The sequence below is a fragment of the Trachurus trachurus genome (genome assembly GCF_905171665.1).
Source record: "Trachurus trachurus genome assembly, chromosome: 11".
NCBI lineage: Eukaryota > Metazoa > Chordata > Actinopteri > Carangiformes > Carangidae > Trachurus > Trachurus trachurus.
In genome coordinates, this window is record NC_139904.1 from 22,174,258 (window position 1) to 22,193,236 (window position 18,979).

Sequence of the window (18,979 nt, forward strand, 5' to 3'; positions counted from 1 at the left end):
CATACTCTATGACAAATAACAGCTTCAAAGATTTCATCTAACCTCTGACACTGTTTTGTCTCATACATTTGTAATTAGTTTCTTTAAAGGACAAATTTAGCATTTTCATAAATATGTCCTGTCTAAATAGAAGAATCACTTAAGTCTGTAACAGACAGACTGTGCCACAACATGTCACAGATCAAATCACATCACACTTAGCTACTAACAAAGGGAAACATCACGTACAGCTGCTTTTCGCTTATTGAAGAACAAGGAGTGAATTCAAAAAGCTATATTGAGAAAAACACTGTACAAATACATTTAATTCTGTACAAACGAAATTAGAAAAAGCAATACCTCACGTCCTCTTTAAAGTAACATTTTGATAAGTGCGAATATGTAAAAGCAAATAAGATGAATTAGTGATGCAAACAGAAAGTAATGAGTCAGTTTTGGTGGTTGAAAATTGTTTTAAAATTACACAAACACAAAAGAGGATCGATAAATTTGATTCAAATTAAGTCTGGTTCACAAGTAAATGTAAAAGTACACTGACAACATCAAATTGCAATGAGCTATTTTTAGCAGTTCTCACCACCAATGCAAAAAGTATAGTATGATAATAAGTAATAAAAGAAAAGGATTAAAAACACGGGAGCATGCTTTTGAAAGTGAGTTTTATTCATGCTGTTGATTGCCCTGTTCTTGAATACAGATTACACATTCCCAGTCCACTGCTGCTCCACACAACCAGAGTCCTGTTATGGTGACCAGTCTCTGATTATCATTTTCCATCTCTTTGTGAATGAATGTGTGTAGATTTGAGCATTGCACAACTCCACTCATATGTATTATCTATTATTGACAGCAGCCTTCTATATTTGTCTATGCATTGGGCTAAAAGTCAACCACAGAAATGTTTACTGTCCTCGTTCATCCGTTCTTGCCAGTTTTTTTTTTTTTTTTTGACAGATGGTCCACAACCGCCACGCCAATACAGTCTCCAAGGACATTGACAATAGTAATTGACACAAATAACAGTAACACTGCAAAAACTCAAAACTTTTCCAAGAATAGAGTCTTATTTCTTGTCAAAATGTCTCATTTCTAGTCAAAACTAATCTTAAACCTAAAAATGAACTTGTTTTTAGATCATTTTCACTTGTTTCAAACAAATTTTCACTTGAAATAAGTAGAAAAATCTGCCAGTGAAAGCAAGTATTTTTTATGCTTGTAATAAGAAAGAAAAACTTGCCCCTTGCCCCTCTCCCTTCCCCTTACAAGGTCTTTCACCTCCTACCAGGCCATTGCCTTAATAAGAATGTATTCTTAGCAATTCTTGCCTGGTAAAATAAAGGTTTACTACTTACTACTACTACTACTACTACTCCATTATCAGATTTTTCTACTTATTTCAAGTGAAAATATGCTTGAAAGAAGTAAAACAAGCACATTTTTATGTGACGAGTCTTATTTTGAGTATAATTTGATTTGTTTTGACTAGAAATGACATTTTGACTAGAAATAAGACAAATATTCTTGTTAAGATTTTGAGTTTTTGCAGTGAAACTAGAGAAACAGCAGCCATTCAATAGCCAGCAAAAGGGAAGCGTCCCTTACAGGAATCCCATTGACCGTCAAAATGAACAGTTGGGAAAAAAATAATTTGATCTCTGTTTCTAGCCTTGTTGTAGTAGCTGCCAGTGGCTCTGTTGTGCGAGATTTGCTGGGAGATGTTCTTTCATCGTTACACCATTGGATGTATGATCAAAGACAGTTTGGCATGATTAGAGTGCCTATAGAGAGAGTTAATTTATGTTATGGTAACTGTATAAAAACACGTCACGTGGTCCTTAACTGTACACTGAACATATGTGGCATTAAAAAAAATAAACGATCAGGGCTGAGTCTGACACGGGTGATCACTTTTTAACATTTGCATCACCTCTACACCACTAACACTATTTACAGCAATAAGGGACACATAAATCAGCAACAGAGCACTAAACCCCTGAGACATTTGTATTCATATGCACAGCTGCCCAGATTGGTTATGATAATTGCTAATAATTCCTAGTTATCACATTAAAAAAATTCTATTCTAAAATCATTCTATTGTTTCAACACAAGTAATGATGACAGACCAAAATCAAGAAAAAAACATTTAGTTTACGTTCTTCCTGCCATAGACACTTTTATAGATCTCCATACAGTAGAAATAGAGTTTCATACAATGTATACACAAAATACTGTGATGAGAAGACATGGTTAATAACACATGAGTGGAACTGTGTCAAGACATTCAATAAAAAATCACTGCTTTAAATTCTTAACACAATTTTAACATAGCACATTCTGATAAATTAATAGTTTCTAGATTTGTTGGTAAACATACAGCATCGAAAATGTACATGTCTAGGTGATGTGTTTTACACCTAAAGAAAAAAATATCATGTCCTTTTTCAACCACTGAGATGAAACAACAGTTCACACCCATTACAATCCTGTTACAGAACATAAGTGACACATTTTACATTTAACTAGTACACCAAACAATGAACCATCCAAAAATGTGTCATTTAACCACCATTGTGTGTACAATTACAAGCAAAGCAGTTTCAATCATCATCATCAAACTTGATCTTCTTCCCCTGGAAGGCCAGGATCTGTCCTTGCTGTTCCTTTCTTTTCTTACTTGCCTCCCAGGATGGATGCAATGCCTGCTGTGGTGCCTGATGGGTAAAAACACCTCCTCCGACATTTTGCCTTCTAACATCACCGCGGCCTCGTCCCCTCCCTCTGCCTTCGGGGAAGGGCTTGCTGTACTTGGACCCTGTATTTCTTTCTGCTCCTGTAACCTCGTTTTGGAACTTGGATTGTTTACTGAAACCTCTGTTTAAACCACCACCACCACCCCCCCTTGGTTTCCCTTGGTCCCTTAATCTGTCCCCACCTCTGCCTCTGCCTGCTGCCCCACCTCTGTTCTGCTTGGACCCAGAGAGGGAAGAGCAGAAAACAGACTGAAAAGGCTTCGCTTTCGACTTCAGCCTCGACTCGAGCTCATCGAGTTCACTCTGAAGCTTGTCCGAGGTGTTCAGTTCACCTGCAGAGCCTCCTTTCACTTCTGGTCCCCGTGCAACATTTTTCTCTCCGTCTGCACCTTTTGGCTTCTTCTTCTTGAATTTGCTCACTTTTCCCATAAAGAAGTCATCATCGCTCTCCTCCGACTGGGAGGACTGCTTTTTGAAACGTTCCTCTGTGCTGTCATCAAAGTACTCTTTCTCTTCCTCATCTGATGACTCGGAATCACTCTCTTCCTCATCTTCCTTTTTGTGCGGCACTGCAGGGTTAGGGTCCTTTGCTGTATCCTCACTACCAGGTTCATTTCTCACAGTGTTCTTTACTTCACTAGTTTTAGTTGACGGTAGTGTCACAACCTTTGACTTGGGTATTTGTTTCTTTTGAACATCAACAGTGGCAGCTGCTTCCTCTATGTCCTTTTCAGGGTTAGCAACAGTTGCATCTTTAATGTCTTTAAGGACACCTTCTCCTTCCTCATTTTTTCCTGTTTTTTCTGTTTCCTGTAGCTGCACTGTACTGTCCTCTTGCTCTTTCTCAGTCTCTCTTTCTTCTCTTTTGACTGGTGACTGTGGGTTTAACTTTCCAGCTTTGTTTGGCACCTTTTCCTTTTCTCTCTGCTTCCCACCTTTCATCCTCTCCTCTTTGAAGGCTTCTACAGCAGCTTTAATGTTCTCAATCTTCTTGCTAAACTGAGGATGGGAGGCGATGCGTGCTGTGGCCCGATCAGAAATAGTAGACTTGGGGTTTTTACACACCTGATCAAAGTTCAGATTCTTCTGCAAGGCTTTCTTGGTTACCTAACAAAGAAAAAAAATCATCCAGTTAGACATTTTAACAACTGTTTTTTTTTGTATAAGTCATGAAAAATTGTCCTGTGAAATATTGAAGAAGAATGTATTCAAAAAGAATTCATAGTAAGAAGTTATTATGAAACATACCAGGTCTGGTGCGAGCACCTTCATGGCATGGATCTCCTCCAGGAGTCTGCCAGCTCTCCTCTGGCTCCTCTCAATGTCCGCCTCTTTCCCCTTCTTCTTCTTCAGGGCGGTCATCTGTCGTGTCAGCTTCCTGATGATCAAAGCTCTCACCCTCTTCACCTCCTTCCTCATCTTCACCACCTCATTGTTGAGGTTCAGGACACCAGTCTGCTTACTGTCTTTAGGCTGAGGTGGCACTGGAGTATTTTTCTCTGTTTTATCTGCAGCCTTTTCACCCTTGTCTTCACCATCACCTGCTTCCTTCTCTTCATCATCTTCCTCCCCCTCTTCTTCATCGTCATCATCATCATCTCCATCAACCTCTTCCTTTTCTTCTTCGCTTACCTCCTCTTCTTTTAACTCTTCCTCCCCCTTTTCTTCTTCCTCAGCAGATGGCAACAGTTTCTCCATATTTTCCTCGTTGTGTGTCATCTGTTACAACATAAAGGCAGTTTTCTCATTAACAGGTATCACATAATCTCATTTAGAATAGCCACATTAAAATGCACGTGTCTACCATCGTCTTTCATGAGTTCTCCCCAAAATACGTACTTCGTATTAAACCAGGGACACTTTTATCATTTTTAAATGTGATGTAACAGTTGAATTAACTAAAGAAAATGCTCTCTGTCGAAGAAGCATAAATATGGTTCCGCATCTGCCATAGGCTGCCAAAACAAACGTGGTACAGTAAGCATGGGTAAGTTTTACCACGTAACGTTACGTGTAAAGGGGTTTATCATACGAACAATTGCCGCTAACACAACAAACTGTAGTGTATTAAGTAAAATTACATCACTCTAACCCACTATTTACTCACTTACCGTCCAAAACTGCACAATAAAACTTTAAAAGTGCGACAAGCGTCTCAACTCGTTGGAAGCCGCCATGTTTCTTTACGCCAGCCACTGACGGCGGCGTGACGTCAGACGACGGCGAGAGAGGACGCATCGTGTCGTGAAAGGGGGAGGGCCTTCCGCGGTCTGTTTTTATTTATTTCTTTGTTTCATGTGCATAAAACAACAACAATGGTGGGTAATTGAAGAAGTGTGAACGTTAGGATGAGCGGATGACATTTCCAGTCACAGTTACCAGGCCGATATCTAAAGTGAATCAACAGGGGGAGGATGAAGCGGCGCAATGCGGACTGCAGCAAACTCCGACGGCCGTTAAAACGGAACCGAATCACCGAGGGTATATATAGCAGGTACAAAAAAGGGGCTGGAGGGACGTTATTGTATAACAATGGCGCCTCTCTGCATATGTCAAGACAGGGATGCCAGCGTCTGTTACATTCATATTTTTTGCATGCCGTGTTTTTTGAGCTTCATGTGCAGCTAAACGGACATACCGCATAATGACAAAAAATGAAAGGCCTAACGTTACTTGTGTGGCATCCCATAGATGATTTTGTTCCCGAGCTAGGTTAGTTATATTCACATTTGTGGCTAAATTCAATTGAAAGGTGGCGACGAGACCCGGTGGTCATTCAGTCACGGCTCGTGGCGCGTTCCGCTCATTGAGTGAAAATCTTTTCGGCTAAAAATAAATAAATAGCATGGACTTGTGAGGGGGGGGGAATGATGTTCTAGCTGGAGATGACAACAGCAATGTCAGGGGCGCTCGTTTTGAAGTGTGAGGTGCTGCCGACGGCGGGTCCCTCACCTGTGCTTTGTCTGGCAGAGGTCTCAATTTAACGACAATGAGACGATAGCGGCTGAAGGCAGACAGCTCGAAGTCTACACATTATTAGAGCAGGCTACAAATGAAAATTGCATGTTTTTTCTCTCTCTCAGATTGACTGATGATGGCAAGCCAGAAAAACAAGAGAAGCTGTGCATTAACAGTAGCATGTCTAGACGTGACACTCCGTACACTCTCGACCTCCCTCTCACTTGTCTGGATGTCTCTCATCAGACATCACCTATTCCAGTTCATTTGATGACATAACCACATCACTGGACTTATGGGCATATAGAAATATGAATAGAGGTTTAATTAGTCATTATCTTCATTCAAATCTTGTATGAACTTTAGGCAACATTGCATGTCACACTCCAAATGTAGATCTTACAAACACAAGACTGTTGTCTAAACCTGGTGTCATGATACCATCTAAATCCTCAGTAAGCCTAGACTAGTCGCTCCTCTGCCCTTGTTCTTGTCTCCTTTTCACATTTTCTTGTATCTGTCTTGTCTTCTCCCACAGTACGTTCCTGTACCTGAAGTTCCTCGTAGTGTGGGTCTTAGTCCTGCTGGCCGACTTTGTGCTGGAGTTCAGGTTTGAGTACTTGTGGCCCTTCTGGCTCTTCATTCGAAGTGTCTACGACTCCTTCAGATATCAGGGACTGGTAAGAGTTTGAATCCCTCCCCACCAAAGCTGTTAATTTGCTTGTGATTACTCAAGCTGGAGCACATTTAAAACAACAAAGGTTAAATGCCACGCAGCTCCAGTCCACACAGTAAAGGAAAAATACACCTATTCCCTGTGCTACGATGCAGCAAAGCAACACTGGCATGAAATGGGACACAGGTGGCAAAGTCAAATTTGCATAATAATGGTATTCACATGTGGGTAACCAGCAAGCAAATTGTTCAGTGTGTTTACACATGTTTACACATGTTGGTGTTTTCTCTTGGTGCACATGTAAATGCGCATGTTTTCCATTCTGACATTATGCCAAGTTGTTAGGCAATATTTAATTGTCTGTCTTTTTCTCCCACACCTAGGCGTTTTCTGTCTTCTTTGTATGTGTGGCGTTTACATCAGACATCATCTGCCTCCTTTTCATCCCCGTCCAATGGCTGTTTTTCGCTGCCAGCACCTACGTATGGGTCCAGTACGTCTGGCACACAGGTTAGTCCAAGTTTTCTTGCGGATCCTTTTTTTTTTTTATCTCTGCCAGCCAAACCGCTACTTTCACCCCAAAGACCCTTTGCATGAGGAATTTCTAGCTGCCAAGTTTCTTCAGTGTGAGACCTGAAAGGGCTGATTTTCTATTTCTTTTTTTTTCTCTCTTTCTTTCTACTTTTCATGTAGAGAGAGGAGTCTGTCTACCCACTGTATCGTTGTGGATCCTGTTTGTGTACATCGAAGCTGCCATACGGTTCAAAGATCTGAAGAACTTTCATGTGGACCTGTGTCGACCGTTTGCCGCTCACTGGTGAATGTCACAGGCTTTGTCTCTTTTTCCAGCAAATGGACATGATGAGAAATAGAAAACAAAATCCATGATAATACATATAAATGCTGACACTGTGTCTCTCCTTTTTTCCTAGTATCGGTTATCCAGTGGTGACTCTGGGCTTTGGCTTTAAGAGCTATGTGAGCTACAAGATGCGACTGAGGAAACAGAAGGAAGTGCAAAAAGAGAATGAGTTCTACATGCAGCTCCTACAGCAGGCTTTACCACCAGAGCAACAGATGCTGCAGAGACAAGAGAGGGAGGCAGAGGAGGGTGAGACACACACACATGCACAGGAATCACAGCACTTATTACCATTATATCATTATCATTCTTACAGCAGAATCAACACATAACACAAGAATACTGCAAACTGAAGAGGTAGTGTTAATTAGAAATTGTCTACCAACAGGAAAGATACTCATGAGTGAGAGAATGGATGATTGGAAATAATTGATAATTATAAGGGTGATATCGCGCTCGCGCTTAAGTCCGTTTGATCCAAACCTAAGGATATTCACACTTGCTTTTTACAAATGAATCAGGGGCTCTGAACATGAAGTCATATGGACTTGGAGGTAACTACAGATCGATTTTGTGCAGTCACAGCTTCACATGGACCCAAACGTGGGAATCATCCCGCATTGTGTAAACAAAGAAATAACCGATTACGACATTGTGTTTGCCGAAGTTGGATTCATTTGTAATGAAGTGTAACAAATGGGTTTGACACAGCAAAAAGGAGGCAGGACTGTGGTTTTTGTTGCTGTGTGGAAGTTTATTTTGTTTACTGCCATAATTAGGGGCTGCAACTTATGTTTGTTTTCTCAAGTTGTTTAGTCCGTGGCGTGTACTCTTTCAAAAAACCACGGGGCATTGCCAGTCACCATTTCTCAGACTCAGAAGACATGTGGATTTCTTGTTTGGCACATTTCAAATCCAGAAGATATTCAACTTACTATTAAACACAGTAGCAATCGAGCAATTGAGAAAGGAAAGAAAATGTTTGGCTTTTTTGCCAGTTTAACAACTAATTGTTGCAGCTTTAGATAATATTCATAAAGTAGGACACAATCTCAGCACATCTGATTTAACTCGTGGTGATGCTCATACTTGTAACTATGGTAACCAGATGATATTTAGCAGCAGTTGAATTTCATGGTAGTTCAGTGTTATATCATAACTAATATGAAGTAACTGTGTTTGTTCTGCTTTGTCTTCTACAACCAGCAGCCTGTATGTCCACATTATGTTTAATAGACAGTAGGAAGTTGTTCCTGCAGTCGTGAAGCCCTTTGAGTATTTTCTCTTTGGGATGTTTTGTGTTTGGTACCGGTCACAGAGGACATTGTTCAGTCTCTGTTTGTGGTCAAATATGTTTCCACTTGGCTTTGGAATCTGGTTAATTCTGTCCAGTATGTTGTTGTACTTTTCATTAATGCTGCCTGTGTTCGCTTCTTCCAGCTGCATTAGCTAAAGGGATCTCAGAGGTAGAACCTTCAGTAATATCCCAAAACGGAGCACCGCCCGGAAAGAAAAGCACCTCAGTCCCGTTACCAGAACTGGAGTACCGGGAAAAAGGGAAGGACGGTGCTGCAAAAGAGCGCGAGGGCAAGAAACAAAACACAATTGGAATCAATAACAACAGTATTATACATACACTGGACTCCAAACTACAGGAGACAGAGTATATTGAGAACTACGTTGGGGCAAAGAGACTGAATAATGACCTGGCAGGAGAAAACACACACGCTGACACCAACACACACTCTACTTCAAAAGAGGAAATGGGGGGCGCGGGGAAGAACTATAAAAATGCCAGCGGAGGCGGGGGCACCGTTTCCAATTCATCTCCACGGAATCACAGTTCTACGAACGGCAGCGTGCTGCCGGGTTCCTCCACCAGTAAGAACGAGAAGAAGCAGAAGGGGGCGGGGAAGGGCCAGAAGGATCCGGTGGAGAACTGTATTCCAAACAACCAGCTGGGCAAGCCAGATGCTCTAGTACGGTAAGACTCCTGCCGCTGCACTGTTAACACCTGTCCTCACTGGACAGCTTGTTGCAGGTTCACACAGTTGTTGATGCACCTTAGAGTTAAAGGGATACTTCACCCAAAATCGATAATTCACCAATTCTCTACTCTCTGTCATGCCAAGGAAGGGTTTGGAGAACTTTGGGAGTCATCAAAGCGCTTTTGGAGTTCCAAGGGAGGTCCGGTTGGCAACGGATTTTCATATAATGGCGGCAGATAGAGTTCACTTTTGAATTGTCCAAAACACACACTATGAAACATCTAAATACCTCCATACTGCTTGTCTGTACTGACCCAAGTGTCCTGAAGCCGCCACATGAAAAAGTTGTTCAGAAAAAATAATTTGATCTCTGTTTTTAGCCTTGTTGTAGCTCCTAGTGGCTCTGTTGATGTTGAGATTCGCTGCGAGATGTTCGTTCGTCGTTAACCACTGGATGTATGATGTAAACATGGAAGAACATCTTGCAGCAAATCTCACGCAGCCACTGGGAGCTACTACTACAAGACTAAAAACAGAGATCAAATTTATTTTTTCCGAACAACTTTTTCATGTGGCGGCTTCAGGACACTTGTCAGTACAGACGAGCAGTATGGAGGTATTTGGATGTTTCATAGTGTGTGTTTTGGACTATTCATAAGTGAGCTCTATCCACCGCCATTACATGAAAATCTGTTGCCAGCCGGACCCCCCCTGGAACTCCAAAAGCGTTTTGATAACTCTGAAAGTTCTCCAAACCCTTCCTTGGCATGACGGTGAGTAGAAAATTGGTGAATTTTCGGTTTTGGGTGAAGTATCCTTTTAACATTTGCAACCATCCAACAACAGTTCCATTGTGCTTTTAGGTATTTGGTTACGTGACTGACCTTTTTATTGATGGATGCAAGTTGTCATCATATTCTCTACACAGTAATGAAATGAATGCTTCTGTGTGGTCCAGTGTTTGCCCCTGTTTCTGTGGTTTCCTTTGGCTCCCATCAGAGGTTTTCACGGCCCACTCTTCTACTTCTTCTTCTTGCCTTAAAGGCTGGAGCAGGATGTGAAGCGTCTGAAGGCAGATCTTCAGGCCAACAGGCAGTTGGAGTCGGAGCTGCGGAGTCAGCTTTCCTCTCTGAGCAGCCAGGACCGCAGCCTTCGCTCTGAACTGGGCCAGCTCCGCCAGGACAACGAGCTGCTACAGAACAAGTGGGTGCACACACAGGCTACACGCACTTGTCAACAACTTTTCTTGAGACTTTTCCTTGACATCCTCCTGAGCCTATAAACAATATGGTTCTTTTTTTCCCCCCAACCACTATAACACTGTTTCCTCTATGAATATCTTTCAACCGTTACTTTCCTTTTTTCAGTGTCATCATAATTAACCATTATTCAAAGTTAGAAATTTCACAAGTGTGCAAACAGTAGGGCAGAGAGACAGCGAGGAGTTGGAGGTGTGCAGCCTGTCATCTACAGCGCTTCATCTAGTTTTGTTTTATTTGTTAGGATCCCCATTAGCTGCGCTCTAGAGCACCGCTCGTCTTCCTGGGGTCCACACTTAAAACCAGTACATTTAAACATACATCTACAATCACAACACGAAAAAGACAAGACAAGTCAACAAAAACTTACATTAAATCTGCACAATCGGATTGTCATCTACATCAAAGAACGTATGCAAGATACTCCAATGTACGGTTATAAAATAAAGTAAAAGGTATAGTTCACAGTAACTGCTTCTCATGCTTCCCTTTCTCTCTGAACTATCTCAGACTGACATGATATCAAAAATAATACTGACAATGATTTGCTGAGTAAATTCATCAGCTTATGATCAACAACAGCACTGACATTTGATGTTTTTCTGCTGTAAAGCCATAGACTGTGTAGGATGCACTTGCACTCCCTTGAAATTAGACATTACTGTGGGGTGGACTGTCAGAGGCACACATGCTTCCCCAGCACATTACAAAACTTTGTGGCAAAGCTATAAACTCTGGCATTGCAGATGCATTGAATGGAATACATTTTATGCTATTTTTACTCTTCAACTCTTCTCAGTTTTTCCTTTGTACTTCAGCTTGAATTGACAGTCGTCATGAGCGGTTGTGTAGGTGAAAGTTAAAGGAGCACTCCAGTGATGACACTTATATATAAAGCTGAAAGCAAGACATTCAATATATTTATCAGAACTGAATCAGTAGTGGATCAAAGAGATTTTTGGGTCAAGCTACTATGCTCAAGGCTATAATAACCATAATACAATTCAATAGCATCTTTTCAGTAGAACCTCCAAAAGCATGGTGAATGCCCAGAACTCAAACTACAAGCTTCTGTTAAAGATGTGTGGTCTCTAAGACCCTGGCGTATAGGCTGAGTAATACTCCTTCAAAATGAGCTAGTTCACAGCAGTGGTAACTGAATTGAGGGTCATTTATTTGATATATATACACCAAATACCGGCCGATATTATGTATTAAAATTGGTACATCTCAAATTTCCTGCAGGTCCCAGGACAGCCAGACAGCTGAGTCGTAAGAACAACTGGAGATAAACTGCACAATTTGTAATTACACTGAACTCAAAAAGACCTCGTCTTTATTGGTGGCTCGTAGGTTTTAGTGAATAAGACTGAAGTCTTATGATGGCACAAGATGTCATCATCACCAAAATGAATGTAATTCATCCAAGGAGAGGCATACTATGTGTATAAAATGTTATCCAGATGTTTCACTATCAAATACAAAATCCTGTACTGTAGCAGAGTCGGTAGGCTTCACTGTCTGGGCATCATAGATAACCTGATAAGTAAGTGAAAACTTTGGCCAGCTGGTGGCACTAGAGGGGTTTTTGGGGATCACCAAAGTAATGACAGCAACAAGCAGGTACAAAGGTTTAGATGTTGGATGGAATGTGGTCCAATCTGCCTGTCTTTTTCCTCTGACTTCAGGCTCCACAGTGCCGTCCAGGCCAAGCAGAAGGACAAGCAGACCATCTCTCAGCTGGAGAAGAGGCTAAAGGCCGAGCAGGAGGCTCGCGCCCTGGCTGAGAAACAGCTGGCCGAGGAGAGGAAGAGGAAGAAGATGGAGGAGGCCACTGCTGCCAGAGCCGTAGCACTAGCTGCAGCCACGAGGTACTAATTAGAGGATTAATGGGAAGTTTACCTCTGAACCAAGGACATCAGAGAAAGCCATGGCAAAGATTAGCCTTTGTGACCTCTGTCTGTTGATTCTTGAGCTTTTTAGCTTTGTCCATTGTTAAATTTCAGTTTTTCTCTTCTGTTCAACAGAGTGGAGTCCACTGACTCTCTACGTGTCCGTATCAGAGAGCTGGAGACAGAGTGTAAGAAGCTCAGCATGGACATGAAACTTAAGGAGGAGCAGATTAGAGATCTGGAGGGCAAGTGTCAGGTAAACCAGAATTTCACAACTACTTTTTTCTCAGCACAATTCTTTATTTAATATATCAGTGAAGAGATTGGAAAAGAAATTATAACCCACAACGTGCTGTCATGTGCAGGAGCTGCGGAAGTATAAAGAGAACGAGAAGGACACCGAGGTGTTGATGTCAGCGCTGTCGGCCATGCAGGAGAAGACCCAGCACCTGGAGAACAGCCTCAGCGCTGAGACCAGGATCAAACTGGACCTCTTCTCCGCACTGGGCGACGCCAAGAGGCAGCTAGAGATAGCACAAGGTAGACACTCACTGTGGGGACGCAGTGATACACTCATGCATCACTTTCAAAGCATCATTTGTCTCTAGGACTTGAGGTGCTACAGTATACGGTATATGTCTTCTGAGGATTTCAAATGGGCAGAATCCTGTTATTTAGTATCCAGTTGATTAGTTTAGAATAGGCATATAAGGGTCAGAGGGGTGAGCTGTAGCTACTAAAGAGACAGGAGTAGAGCCACAGGCAACAGGTGAGATTGACAGCAAACTGAAACAGAGCTGTATGTATTTAGATTGGAATCAACCTATGATGGTTGTTAGGGAAGGAAACATAAGTTTGCCACAGCCAGCACAGTAGCAGTGACTAAAACCACAACAAACCGCACACACATTTGTGACCTAATGCCTCTGGGTAACAATTTCTGACCAACCATGCACTGTACCCCAATACTTAATTGAATTTCTACCTCAGTAAATAGAATAATTAAGATGAAGACATAACCACTGCACCACAAACATTATGTTGAAACATAGGGGCTGCTTTCTATGCCAAACCCCATGGGATCAAATGACGACAATTCACCACATGTAGCTTTTCCTTGGTGTGGATCACATGTCTCCTTGTGCTTGTCTTGTCTATCTATACATAGCCATACGTCTATTTTTAGTTGATATACTGTTTGGTCATGTTAAAGGTTACATTTCAAGAGAATAAATGTTAGAGGGTAAAATTCAAGAGAATAAATTTACTCTGAGAAAAGCAGTGGTCAGGCAAGCATTAAAAATAAATCAAGAAAGGAAACGGTACTAGCAAATACAAAGCAGTGAGTCAGAGAAGTAAAATATTATTTCATGATCATTCATTGTTTCAGTTGCAGTCTGAAGCGAAAATAGATGTGCCCACACCTCTGCACAACCCTACAGGTTGTTCACAAGGTGCTGCGCTGCTGGATTTTGTGTGAATCCAGCCCAAGTTCAGCCCTGGCACTGATCAAACAGATACACAGACCTATAGCTGCATGACAGAGACAGAGAACAGAGGCTGCAGTGTAATCTGGTCAGAACAGTGTCCAAAGGCTGCAGACTGGAAATCTCCACTGAGAGGGATTATTGAAGGAATGAGAAATTCACATCAGAATGCATTGTATTTCTCCTTTGTTTCATCATAGTAGATATTGTAACTTTTTTCTTTCTTTTTTTTTCTTTTTATTCTTCCATCGTCCATTTACCTATTTTATTTTTTAACATGGAAGAAAATCATGTCAGATAATCCAACAAATTATAGTTTCAACATTTATGTAAAATTTAAGTAAAACTGCCAAACACTGTTTCCAAGCTCCCAAATAAGAGTGTCCTCTGCTTTTGCTTCAAGTGTCATTCATTGTAAACCTTTGGTCAAACTTCACAATGCATTTAAAGACATCACATTGGCTCTACAAAATAGTTATTTTTTTCTCTAAATATTTGGACATAATTGATAATTCATAATCAATTCACTTTGCAAAAACCGAAAAACTATTACCAGATCACCTGACAATGGAAATAACTGTGTGGTAGGTTTTGTGTTTTGCTTACACTGTTCACATCACAGCAGCCACAGGTGTCAGTAATAACATTAACAATCTCTCTGTCCTTATCTAATGCTGCGTTTGAGGACAAGTCGGAACTCTGATTTTTCCCAGTTGAAAGCTCCAAGTTCTGACTTCAAAGTGTTCAAGATGCACTGGGTCAGAACATGGCGGACTGGAACAAACTTTGCATTCAAAGTGCTTCATGTCAGGCATAAAAACATTACAAATGGCACAAAAACAATTTCAAAAAGAATGTATTTTGGCATTTAAATGCATTTAATTTGTTTTACCATTGACGGTGTGGTTCTGCCCGGGTGCAAATTGTGTTTTTTTTTCCTCTAACTTCTCTAAAGTCGGAGCTCCGACTTCAAGTGGTGTTCAATTCCACCTTTTCAAGTCGGAGGTCGGGAAAATCCGAGTTCCGACTTGTCTTGAACGCAAAATAAGTGACCCAGTCATGTTTTGACAGTGAGCTGTGATCACCAGCACCCTGACACTGAAGCGGCCATTGTTATTAGTTTCATTAATCACACCTGTGTTTATAACTGTGACATTATAAACAGGTTTGTGTTGAGAAAGTCTCATTAGTTGTGTATCATGTTGTTGTTGCTGTGACTTGTCTTCTACATGGCAGACATTTGAACTTGTAACAGGGGGAGAACAGGTGAAAGCAATTTCCCTAACGATGGCTGGGTTCCATCAGTCCTCCCGTTGAGCCTTGACAGTGAGCTGTCGTTAATGTTATTAATTACACCTGTGTGTTCCCTGCTGTGACACGTCAGACATCTACTATTGGGAGAGCTCTGATACAGCAGAGCAGTGTTGCAGTCAGTTAATATTAATGTTGCACTGTCTTCATTAAATAAGAGTGACTCACCAAACACTAACTGGCTGGAAAACATGAGATACTGGGCTTTGAAATGGAATAAGTGAAAACGATAATATCAGTGTGAGAGTCACACTAGAAAAGATGTGCAGTGCACCCATCAACCATGGTATCAAAACAGGTAACTGTTACCTTGTCTTGCCTGATTGGTGTGTGTGTCCATCCCTTAATTCTGCAACCTTTGTAATTTGATTTAAAATATTTTTGTATGGCTTCATGACTTGACTGTGAAAAAATACACAGGTCATTGAAACCAGTCACCTGTTTTAATTGCAATGAATTACATTAATGACAAAATTAGACTTTGATGTGATTTAATTAACTGCTTTCCGGTAGTCTTATTTGACAGTTTTCCACAAAAAATCCCATTAAGACTAGGGCTGGAATATTAAATGAAATATTACAGTACAATAACCAAATCACAGGAGCTGCTTTTTTTTTTTCTTTTTCTTTTTTTTTGATAAAGATAAAGAAGACAAACTGAGATATGCACAGAGTTGAGTGTGTGCGATTGCTGATTTTGTTTGTTTTTTGATACAGATAAAATATGTTACATGTTACATTACATAGTGCTACAGCGATGTCCTGGCCTACAAATCATATCCTCCAAATTTTGGGGATACAAACCTCAGTAAAAGATCACATTTTTATTTTTTCATTTTCATTTATTTATTTTGAGAATGTGAGAAGTACCATTACCAATATTTATATTGTTTGTGCCTATTGTTCATCCCATATTGTGATACATATTCATATGGTGATTCATATGGAGTTTCATATACTGCAAGGTAGTTCAGGCACATGAGTCTGTCCTGTGTCAGTGTGTGGGACAGAGTACAGTCAGTCAGGTGAATTATCTCCTTACCTGACCCACAGAAAAGGTATAAGTGAGGGTGAACTACAGATGACGCCGTGGTAACATCTCTGTTCTCTCCATCTCATCCAGGCCAGATCCACCACAGAGAGCAGGAGATCGCAGAGCTGAAGCAGAAGATAGCAGAGGTGATGGCGGTGATGCCGAGCCTGTCCTACTCTTCAGACGGCAGCAACCTCAGCCCCGTCACCCCACACTACTCCTCCAAGTTCATGGACAATAGTCCCTCCTCCTTGGACCCCAACGCCTCAGTCTACCAGCCCCTCAAAAAGTGACTCTGACACCCACACTGTTTGTCAGAGAGAACTTTTTTCTCTTTCTTTATTTCAGTGAAGCTCTCCGTTCTGGTTTGTCTTTTTTTGAGTTTACAGCCCCTGACAGTTTTTGCACTTCAGACACACACATACACAGATGTAGACACACGCACATACACACAGTGCACACAACTCCTCCATACATATGAACCCGGGCTCTTTTTTGGTTCTATTATTAGAACTATTATTTTCAAGGGGTTGTGTACAGTAGGAATTTTTGTTGTTGCTGTTGAGTTTTGGGATTTAGCCATTAGACAGCGTGATCTGTTTAAAGGGGGAGAAAGGAACACACAATTTGTTGGCCAAATGTCTACTTAAGAGCCATGCTGCATCACTTCATGTCAGTCTTCTTTTGGTGTACAGTTCAAATCCCCCCACAGCCATATTTTTCTTCTGGAGTTAACTGACACCCAGACTTTCAATTCTGCATAACAATTGGCTTTCATGGTGGTTAAGACGAAGACAGAAGACATGTTTTCCGTTCAGATGTTAATTTGAAACCCCTATGAGAGGTACATGAATGTAAAACTATTCATGTTTTGATATCACCATTAACTTAAATCAGTGGTGGTTTGTTTTGTAATGTTTCAGTCCAGTTCCGATGACGTACATTTCTTCAAAAAGAGTGATATTGGTACAGGTAATCGTTTGCTGTTTTCCTCAGATATTCCAATACAATTTGTTCCCTCAATGCTGGAACTGTGGGTTCTCCAGGATTATCAGTAAGTGGATGAGACAGTAGTTTTGTCCTAATTATAAAAAAATAAATAGAATTCTACTGATAGATTCGACCTGGCACTGCCAAAAATGTTACATTATCGTTCACCTGTTTGCTGCAGACACCTTGTCCCCTCCCTCTGGACCAAATTAGAACCTGTTAGGCCATATAGCTCACTGGATTTAATGATGTCGAGGTAACCAGTCGTTACCATTATTTGCAGATTTTACAGTGCCTTGCAGTTTCTCTTTTTTCAAATGCAGAAACCACCTACTTTGCAATCCTGGGATCTAAAAAGTATCAGCCTCTCTCTCTCTCTCTCTCTCTCTCTCTCTCTCTCTCTCTCTCTCTCTCTCTCTCTCTCTCTCTCCCTCTCTGTCTCTTTCTCTCTCTCTCTGGCTCAGACTCACCTGGCTTTCATTTGTTGGAGATGAAGATTTTTCACAGTCTGAACATTTCAATTCAGTATTCAAAAGGCTAAAACAATTAAGTGTCATCTCAGACATGTTCAGGCGTTTCGCAGCCAATTTGATCTCAATATTACAGATTTAAAGGGAAGGCATAACTCTGGACATGGCACAGTGCATGTCATTCATGGTGACACATACTTGGTATACCAGACACCAACCAAACTGTCTATTATCATGCCCTCAAGTTGGCATTTAGTTGTTTACAAAATGTACATTAACTTACTGAGGAATGTTTTCTTTTGTTATTTCATTTCAGTTCTGAAGTGCCAAGTGTTGATGTTGGGTTTCCATCCATACTTTGATCGATGTAGCTAGCATAATGTTTGCAGAAGAGTGCTGTTATTTTTTTTGTCATTAGAACATATTTGGACGGTGTTGTGTTTACAAGGTTCTGGGCTGATCATGACGACGCAGCAGGAGGTCAGTTGAACTGATTGTGTTACTCACATTTATTTCTTTGTTACAGACTTTTTATTGACTGGCACCTCCTTGATATTTCCCATCATGTTGAGTTGAGTTCCTATATTTTCTACCAGGAAGGATTCAGTGAATGTGTTGTGTTGGGAAAAGGTTACCCCTGTACCATTTGACCATGTTGTGCTGTCATGTTGCCTACCTGGGGAAAAAAAAAAAAAAGTATTTCTTGTGGATCGCTCTGGCGTTGTGAATTCAGTTCTCAAGTTGCTTTTAGAAGTTTGTGTAGAAGGAAGAGAAGGTTTTTTAAAAAGTGCTTTGTTTCATCTTTTCATTGTTCCATCATGTTTATTTTCTTTACTCAAAGTGATGGTGGCTGTGTCTCACTTTTTCACTTTGACCATCACTATTAAAGAAAGTCTTGCTGGTGGCAATGCAAGCTGTTAAGTCTGTCTGTTTGTCTGTATGTATGTATGTGTGTGTCACAATCTTTGTGTCAAGTTTGACTTTTATGACTCTATCAAGAGACCAAACATTTTACTCAGAATTCAGCACAAGATAGGGCGATTGGGGACAACTAAGCAGAGAAACAAAGTGTATTCTGAGTGACATTTTTATTTATTTTTTATTAGAAGTGACATACATAGTATAAAGTCAGTATTTTCAGCCACTAAATTTCAGGAAGATAACACTGATTATAAAAAGGTATGGCATCTGAAACGTCAAGTAAGAAAATACAAACATACAATAACACAAATAAAAAATAAAAATAATAAAACCTTTTTTTTTTTTAAAGATCGTTCTGTCATGGCCATAGACTGTATGT

General features: G+C 40.8%; 2 protein-coding genes across 2 annotated transcripts; one reads left to right on the forward strand and one right to left on the reverse strand.

Moving 5' to 3' along the window:
* Positions 1-2,295: 2,295 nt before the first annotated feature.
* Positions 2,296-4,944, reverse strand: srfbp1 (serum response factor binding protein 1). Its single transcript, XM_083981465.1, has 3 exons — positions 4,865-4,944; positions 4,002-4,472; positions 2,296-3,860 (listed from the first exon to the last, which is right to left on the reverse strand). The coding sequence occupies exons 2-3, from the start codon at positions 4,470-4,472 to the stop codon at positions 2,601-2,603; spliced, it is 1,731 nt and encodes a 576-aa protein (XP_083837591.1). The 5' UTR covers positions 4,865-4,944; the 3' UTR covers positions 2,296-2,600.
* Positions 4,945-5,007: 63 nt separating this feature from the next.
* maco1a (macoilin 1a) lies at positions 5,008-18,471 on the forward strand. The gene is made up of 11 exons (XM_083981457.1): positions 5,008-5,247; positions 6,250-6,391; positions 6,771-6,897; positions 7,081-7,204; positions 7,320-7,498; positions 8,690-9,233; positions 10,282-10,440; positions 12,185-12,367; positions 12,524-12,644; positions 12,754-12,928; positions 16,310-18,471. Exons 1-11 carry the CDS (start codon positions 5,168-5,170, stop codon positions 16,510-16,512), a joined length of 2,037 nt encoding a protein of 678 aa, XP_083837583.1. The 5' UTR covers positions 5,008-5,167; the 3' UTR covers positions 16,513-18,471.
* The last annotated feature ends 508 nt before the right edge of the window (positions 18,472-18,979 follow it).